This window comes from Coffea arabica, chromosome 2e, assembly GCF_036785885.1.
Source record: "Coffea arabica cultivar ET-39 chromosome 2e, Coffea Arabica ET-39 HiFi, whole genome shotgun sequence".
Taxonomy (NCBI): Eukaryota; Viridiplantae; Streptophyta; class Magnoliopsida; order Gentianales; family Rubiaceae; genus Coffea; species Coffea arabica.
The window spans coordinates 20043860-20052415 of NC_092313.1; the positions used below are offsets into that span (position 1 = coordinate 20043860).

An 8556-nucleotide genomic window follows, 5' to 3' on the forward strand; every position below is an offset into this window, starting at 1 on the left:
GTACGGTTAATCGTACAGCTATCATCCATGAATCTAATACTAACAAAAACTCAATGTAAAGTGTAAACAATAAAAAGAAGAAGAAATTCCAAGAAAGAAGAAGAAAACAGCCATCAGCCATGCAACCTCGGAGACGTCTGCTTATTGCTATCTTCTCTTCTGTCTGCAGTGCAGTCCAGCCAGCCAAGGGTTATTCAATCTTTTGCGCACGCGTCACCATGCCCTGTTACACTTGCAAATCAAGAAGAGAAAAACGAAGAAAACCCCCCACCTGCTTTCTGACGTGGGGAAATAGCAAAGTTCTTGATTACACTACAATAAATAGCTGTACTCTGTAACCCTCCATGCATGTTTAGCAACCCTTTCACCAGCCTATATAAAGCCTTCTTGGCTTCCTCCACCGATAAACCCAAACCCTCTCAACCCCATCTGTACGTCTCAACCCAACTAATTCTCCCTCTCCCTGTTATCTATATAAATAGTGACGAGGAATACGTAAACCCGTTAAGACTGCATCTTTCACTAATAAAATAACATTAAAAAATCAAGAAAAAAGAAAAGCAAGAAAGAAGCGAGAAATTGTGATTTTCTTGCTTGTTTTTTCTTGCTCAAAGACTTGAAGATTAGAAAATGATGACAGTGGCGAGGTTCTGCAATAGGCTTCATGGGATGAAGCCAACCATGATGATGGTAATGGTTCAAGTAGCACTGGCGGGAGTGAATATATTCTACAAATTGGCAGCAAATGATGGAATGAGTATGAGGATCATGGTTGCCTACAGGTTTATGTTCGCCGCTGCTGCGGTTGTTCCTCTTGCCCTCTACTTCGAAAGGTAATCCTCCTGTGTCTTTCCGTCGTCTACTTCAAGTTCATATCGAAGGTGTTTAATTTAATTCCTGCAAGCTATATATTTTAATTATCGCTCTTTTCCAACCGGACAATCTTTCTGAGTTCAAAAAAGTACCATCCCTTTTGCCTGATCTTTGAAAGTACTACTGTTCTTAAACCTGTTTTCCACGTACGGCCTTTCCAAAGTGATAAAAGAATCGAGAAAGTCCTTCACTTTGTCTTCCGGATGGAGAAATGCGATCTTTACTGCATTCCAGAATCGATGAGATTGAGCTGAACATAAACAAATCAAGAATACTTGTTTTTCGTGTTATTTTTAAATTACTAATTAATCAAGAATAATCCGGACGTTGGATACTTTTATAAGAATTTCCTTGACGAGCATCATTTCAAGTAGAAACGCATGCACGAGGAAACTTTGAGAAACATCAACCAATTTTGTGTGTTATCTATGCAGGAATAGCAGGCCGAAATTAACGTGGATGGTTCTTTTCGAAGCATTTCTTTGTGCATTTTTCGGGTATGTGGGAATCCGGCCTACTGTTACATCGATGTCCATTCTCATGGCAAACTTTTGGGGCATAATTAGCAAAATCGCTCTAATTTTACACTCAAATATAGCAATTAAAGATTGAATTAATGAAGGAGCCAGCAGAATTTGATAAATTCACTGACACGCAGCACTTCTGTGTTCGTACAGTATTTGTTATTAGTGACTCTTTAATGTTAAGGAAGAAAATGGAAAGAAAGTTAATCAATGGTGAGATTAATTTACTATTTCTTTCCATTTATGGTATAAGTTTCTTTTCTTTCTTTCCATTTTTTTTTTTTTTTTGGTGTTTCTCCCCTTTGCATAAGGAACTAGTAGTTCTGGTGGTTGGTTGATTCATATGTGAGACAACTTTTGACTATTTTTAGATACCGGCAAACTTGTCACATGCGACTGGAAATCGATGGTGGTGAAGAGTACACTTGTAAAGCTCTAAAACTAAACTCACTAATCAGCTCTGCATGCAGGGGATCATTGGCCCAAAATTTGTATGGACAAAGCATAATAATGACGTCAGCGACCTTTGCTTCAGCAACCACGAATCTGATTCCGGCGCTAACGTTCATCATAGCTGTATTTTTCCGGTAAATGTTTTCTGAAATCTAAATGTATTACTAGTAATCTGTCAACAGCTGGAAGGCATCACACCACACCGTTGATCTTCTAATCATCAATTAATTTTGATCAACCACAATTAGGTTGGAGAAGTTCGAACTGAAAACCAAGGCGGGCAAAGCAAAAGTGACAGGAACATTAATATGTTTAGGTGGGGCAATGTTGCTTACGTTTTACAAAGGAGCTGAAATCAATCTGTGGTCAACCGACCTTGGACTTCTGCACGAGAACAACCGCCTTCACGCTGGACACTTGGCAGCGTCCCATCAAAATTCCAGGAATCACATTCTTGGTCCTCTTCTTGCAATATCTAGCTCTTTCTCTGCTGCACTGTCTTTGATTTTTCAGGTACTACCCTTTTTTCGATTCTCTTCTTCTGAAACTAATTTCCATATGTTTTTTTTCTTAGCTATTTGTTCTGAGCAAGAAATATATTCATTGGTTGTGATCATTTGAACGTGTATCATAATAGGCTAAAATGAGTGAGAGGTACCCTTGCCATTATTCGAGCACAGCTCTAATTTGCTTAATGGGATCTCTGCAAACTGTAATTTTTGCGCTTTGTGTGGAAAATAACCGCTGGAGTGAGTGGAAATTGGGTTGGAACATCAGACTCCTCGCAGTATCCTACTCGGTATGTTTAATTTTTAGTTCGACTCTTATTGCAGGAAATTGAAACAAAATGGTCATTCAATTTATTGTCCATATCATTACGAATCACCGAATTATGCAGTTTCCAAGTTTTACACTTTCCTTGTTCTTGCAGGGTACAGTGGCTTCAGGAATAATGATAACAGTTACAATGTGGTGTGTAAGGATGAGAGGCCCTTTATTTGTGTCCGTGTTTAGCCCTCTTATGCTTATACTCGTCGCGATAGCAGGCTCCTTATTCCTCGACGAGAAGTTGCACCTGGGAAGGTAAATGTTTCCTCTTTTCTTCTCAGTATTTTGGTTGTTGTCACAAGAACAGTTTAATGTATTTTCTTCTGTGTTTCTATAACGCTCGAACTTGTTCCAGTGTGCTGGGAGCATTTGTAATAATCGTTGGCTTGTACTCGGTGCTATGGGGGAAAGGCAAAGAGATGAAAAGAATCAGCCAGTTGATGCCAACTTGCGAAAAAACTGATGAGCAAATTGAGATGACTGCCGAGCCGGACAAAAATGCAAAGAGTTGCAGTATGATGGCTTTGGGGGTTAGTCCCAATTTTCTCCCAACTTCAGAAACCGAAGCATTAGATACTGATCCAGAAGTTCATTTAGAAGAGGGGATATCCACTCCTGATGGGAAGGCCTAGAAATGAACCAACTTCTGCTTCCAAGTTTTTGGATGGTATATTTATTGCAAGAAAGCTCAGTTTACGTGTCTCTCAATATCCAGATTTGTACTAGTAATTTTGCCTTTTGGTGAAATAACCTGTATTGACAGAGACACCTATTATCTTCATTTTTATTTTTTTTTGGGAAAATTTAGTTTAGCCCAGGCAATCTTATCACTAATCACTAATTAGGATTCCGTTCTCTCTCAATTGTACTTCTTCACAGCCCAAATGAATTTCTTTTGATTAATCAATTGAATTTCTTGCTACTACTTTATCTTTACATTTGGATTGATTCGTACATGTATCCCATAAATAACAACTCTTAAAGTCTTTCTTGGCGAGGTACCTTTATTTTAATGCAACCTATCCATAGAGAACTGGTAACAGGCTTGTCCCGAGTTATGCATATCCACATTGATATCAATATTAGTTAATAGTACGAGATTACGAGTCTTTTAATGCACTGAGTTTTTAATCTACATGAGAATTTCCTATCACCATGTCAACCCTCTTATTTACTGAATTTTTATTATAGAAGGTTGATACTTCCGGATGAGCTTTCGGAGTTTGTTTTTGGTTCTTACTTCTTTGCGCTTGTCCAGTGGGGACTTGTAACTGCACAATCGTCTATCCAAAAGAATTTGTCATTTGTAGATTGTCGGAGCAAATTATCTGCAAAACAAATGAAAATGAGACAGGCTACCTTATAATTGCCTGTTCCAACATTGACTCCTGGGATTACTTCCCTAAATATTTCTAGGATCAATTTAAATTTCGCATCATTCTTTTGGTAAATGAGCAAATTATACAGAATATTGCAGTTCATTATTGGTCCATAGCTTGTATAATCTAATGCCCATAACACAGTCCCAGGCGTACTGAATTTACTCGTGCGGGTAAGTTGTATTTATGCTTTCAGGAAGAAAATGTCCAGATCGATGTTCAATTTAAAAGGCCGAAACCTTTCACGAAGGTCTTCTGATTTTTTTTCCTGTCTTACCAGTTCATGTCCAACTTTAGATCTACATTCCATTGATCTCACTTACCAAAATTTGCTTCAAGTTTCATCTTGATCACACCATATTCTGGAAAAAGTTGTCGATTTTTCTGTGAAATGCACTCTCTACTAGCCACCACGGTGCTTTACAATTACAAGGGTTGTTACATTGAGGTCCAATCTCCTTGGTACCCATGTTACAGTATTGATTTAACTGTGAATCCAGGTATAGATCGCTATATTTCGAACCATATTGTTTTTCATCAAATAAACAATCGTGATATCCCTACCAGTTAACTGCATCAATTTCGTCCCTTAAAAGAATGATGCGATCCTTATTTTAGTGGGATTTGTAACAATACTTATTGTCCCCTTGATGACTTCGAATACCAGTATATTCCGATTGTCCGAGGTCTGCTCCGGCAGTCCCACCACAGTTCATTCACGAAAATATGATCACAAAAATCCAAACCAGAAGCTAACCCTTTGCTATTTATAGTGACGCTCAATGTCCCAGTTCATCTAAACTCAACAGTAGCAAGGCATTATCGAATGCACTATGTTATCCTTTTTGCTTAGAGTTGATACAGTTCTTGTAAACTCCTGGCCCTTCTGCCATTCTGCGTCTGTGTGGCTCCTTCATATCCATACAGAATATATCTGCACAATTTAAGCTTGATAAGAAGTATTACTAAATTTTACGTCTTCAATTCGTCCAACACGAGGTATACTCCTGATCGGTGGGTAAGATTTTTCCCCTGCTGTAGACCGTCCAATTTTGCCACCGAAATGAACCGAACTCATTCCTGGCACCCTTCTAATGCCCCTCATTTTAAGAACCCCTCTGAAAGAGTCAGCCTTCTCAGGCTTATCTACTGAGGCATACATGTTAGAAAGCAAAACATGATATTCTACGTTTTGCGGATACATTTTAAGTAGCTCTTGCATAACTCTTTCCCCCAACTCTAGCTTTCTATGGACAATACAGGAACCTAAAAGAGATCCCAACACAAACTCATTAGGTTGCATTGGCATTCCCATTATCATAGTCTCAGCTTCTTCATGATGTCCAGCCCGACCCAAAAGATCCACCATACAAGCATAGTGCTCCATTGAAGGCTTTATCCCATACCTACATTCAAGGTTTGAGAAAAAAACTCGACCTTGATCAACTAAACCTGAGTGACTGCAAGCACTTAAGAGAACTGTGAAAGTCACATCATCGGGATTGACCTCCATTACCATCTGATCAAACATATCTAAAACAACGCTACCCTTTCCATGCACTGCAAGACCGTTTAGCATAGCGTTCCACATGGCCACATTCCTGTGATGCATTGCCTCGAATACTCTACAAGCGGCAGCTATCCCGCCACATTTAGCATACATGTCAATCAAAGATGTAGCGACCATAACGTCCATTTGATTTCCCATCATTTTAAGTGAATGGAGATGCAACCACCTGCCCATCATAACATCCCCCGATCGGGTACAAGCCGATAACAATGAACAGAGTGTAACAAAGTTCAAATCTAGCCCATGATCAAAGAGCATCTCCTTGAGCATTTTAAAAGCCTCCCAAGCACACCCATTCTCAACATACCCCGTGATCATTTTCGTCCAAGCAATCTCATTTCTCTCTGGCATCTCATCAAAGACTCTCCTCCCACTTTCCAGACATTCCCATTTCATCACAGCATCCAAAAGAACCGTCCAAGAAACAGCACTCCTTTCACTCATCTCATCGAAAACCCGCCTCGCTTCACGCATTAATCCACATTTTGCATACATACTCATAGCCGCATTGCAAGCCTTCATACTATTATAACAGAAACCCATCTTGACCAGGCAAACATAACCTTGATACCCCAACCATTCATCACCCAATTTCGCACAAGCACAGAAGAAAGAGACCAGCGTAATTTCGTCAACTGGAACTCCAATACTTCTCATAGTGATGAACAGATTGAGGGTTTCGCGAGGCAATCCATCTCGAGCATAACAGTTCATTAGGGTAGTCCAATCAACTGTGTCTTTATGCGAGCGGGGAATTTCGTCGAACACCTTGCGCGCAGAGTAAGAATTACAGCAGGCAGCGTACATCCGGAGGATGGTGTTCCGGAGGAATGAGTTTGGGGCAGATAAGGCCAGCAGACCGCTAGTTATGGCTGTGGCGTGGAGCTTCTGGCCCACGCCCAAATCTGGGTGGCGCGCGGCAGACCTTAGAAGAGCTCGGTAGTGACGAGCCAGTGATGAGATTTGGCGGGCACATTCGACCATCCTGAAACATTATGTACGCGGGCATAAACGTAACCAGATCAAGATGCATGCTCGATGCTTAGCTGCTAGTAAGTGCTAAGACGAGTCTCTAGACTCTTGAGTTGGGCTGCCAAAACTTTCACAGATTCTAGCGCTTCAACTCATTAGGTAGACTTGAGAGCCTTTCCTTAGCATCTGCCACTAGATACAATTTTATTGTCATTCATTGATTTGTCGAATGAATGTTTCAGTGTTTTTTTATTTTTTTGGGTGTTTGAACAATGTACTATGATACATGAAGCCCAGTCAAAGTTTGGGCTGAGCTGGTCTTAAGAAAAAATTATTTGGATTTGTTTGGTTAGCACATTATTTGAAAAAAAAATGATTCATTTGCATGAGTATGCATGTTTTTTAATCAATTTTTTTTCAACGGTTACTTTTTTATATTACGTACATCATATCACAAAGAACGCTTTAATGTCATTCTAAAAATTTTACCTAATAATCCACTGTATATATATTCCATGCCAACGCAAAAAACATGCTGATTCTTTACCCAACTCGATGAAATTATTTTTTCTTTTGTAATATCCTTAGTTACATAAGGATTCAGATATAATTTCAATTTTTTTTAAAAGCAAAAAAAGAGAATATGGATAATAAAATAAATATAAGTATGAAACTTAAAAGGAAAGAATAGAGATTTCCCTCTAATTAATAGTGATTGGGAAAATGTGCATTATACGCATGTGTGTTAGTTATCTCAAATATAAAACTGCAGGCGGAAAGCGACTTTTGATGATGAGAAAAAGAAAGCGTACGCAGCATGGGGCTGCAGGCCATCATTCATCTCACCAGCAATACTCCCTCCACCAGGGACACATTACCTCCTTTTTCTCTCTTCCTCTATTAACTATTCCTAGTCAAATACAAATACAGTCACCAGGCTTGCAATATAATACAAATACAATCATTAGGTTGTAAACTGAGTCGAGTGAAATCCAACTTTAATTTTAATTTAATCGAATCGAGTTTTGATTTAATTTTATCTAATTCAAAATCAAGTTCGAACTTGATGAGCTTTCAATGTAAAATTCGAGATCGAGTTCAATTTCAAATTCAAGCTTAGTCGAGTTTGTATCCGAGTCTACTCAAATTTAAAAAATAAAAAACAATTATTCCATTTTTTTTAATGAATAAAATAGTCATTTTTCTTTAATAAATAATAAAAATATTATGTATATATGTAATTTCAGTATTAAAATGAAATTATATATAGACTATTTTCCTTAATAAATAAAAAAATATTAGGCATACATATATGTAATTTCACTATAAAAATAAAATATATACTCGAGTCGATTCACAAGTTAACAAATTGAGTTTCTTTGTGTTTGAATTGAGTTCGATAACTCAATTTGGTCGACTCGAACTCGATGCTAACCGAATTCGAGCTGAACTTTAATCGAATCGATCTACGAGTAGTTTGTTTCGTTTGCAACCCTAATAACAGCATGTCAACTTATCGTGAAATTTTTCGTCTCAAAACAAAGAAATAGAAAATAATTAAAGTAATGACAGGAAAGCATGAAACAAAGGACTAAAGACGCACTCTTTCAATTCAGTTGATAGTAAAACACAATTCTATTATGTTATCTTGTCATAGGAATGTGTGACTAAAATAATAGTAATGCAGACACTAAAGCCGCAAGTAGTTATGATGATTGCCGAATTCGACCACGTACATAAGCAAAATGTATCCAATATTCAATCCACACAACACAAGATTTTGGAATTTTCACCATCAAGTACTGTTCCCTTAGGTTGTTTTGATTGATGACTTTTGAGGCTTCAATATTCCGGTTGTGACAATTGGCAGTCAATTTCTTGGTTTTTTCTAGGAACTTTATATGGATATGGATAGCTGCAAAGTACGTGAGCCGTTATCGGCTAGGATTAATTTGTA

General features: G+C 38.2%; 2 protein-coding genes across 3 annotated transcripts; one reads left to right on the forward strand and one right to left on the reverse strand.

Moving 5' to 3' along the window:
• The first annotated feature begins 338 nt into the window (after positions 1-338).
• Positions 339-3603, forward strand: LOC140036819 (WAT1-related protein At1g25270-like). Of its 2 annotated transcripts, XM_072079699.1 has the most exons (7): positions 339-833; positions 1308-1370; positions 1868-1984; positions 2099-2363; positions 2488-2649; positions 2782-2933; positions 3034-3603. In XM_072079699.1, exons 1-7 carry the CDS (start codon positions 631-633, stop codon positions 3308-3310), a joined length of 1239 nt encoding a protein of 412 aa, XP_071935800.1. In that variant the 5' UTR covers positions 339-630; the 3' UTR covers positions 3311-3603. The 2 variants fall into 2 exon arrangements, with proteins under 2 accessions (XP_071935800.1, XP_071935801.1); XM_072079700.1 differs by lacking the exon at positions 1308-1370.
• A 773-nt stretch (positions 3604-4376) lies between these two features.
• On the reverse strand, positions 4377-6897 carry LOC140036820 (pentatricopeptide repeat-containing protein At5g15340, mitochondrial-like). The gene has a single exon (XM_072079702.1). It carries the CDS (start codon positions 6609-6611, stop codon positions 5001-5003), a length of 1611 nt encoding a protein of 536 aa, XP_071935803.1. The 5' UTR covers positions 6612-6897; the 3' UTR covers positions 4377-5000.
• Positions 6898-8556: the final 1659 nt, after the last annotated feature.

Coding starts and splice junctions, on each gene's coding strand:
- LOC140036820 (XM_072079702.1), bottom strand. CDS start 6,611: ATGGTCGAATGTGCCCGCCAAATCTCATCACTGGCTCGTCACTACCGA.
- LOC140036819 (XM_072079699.1), top strand. CDS start 631: ATGATGACAGTGGCGAGGTTCTGCAATAGGCTTCATGGGATGAAGCCA. Junction 2,364..2,487: donor CACTGTCTTTGATTTTTCAG/GTACTACCCTTT, acceptor GTATCATAATAG/GCTAAAATGAGTGAGAGGTA. Junction 2,934..3,033: donor GAGAAGTTGCACCTGGGAAG/GTAAATGTTTCC, acceptor AACTTGTTCCAG/TGTGCTGGGAGCATTTGTAA.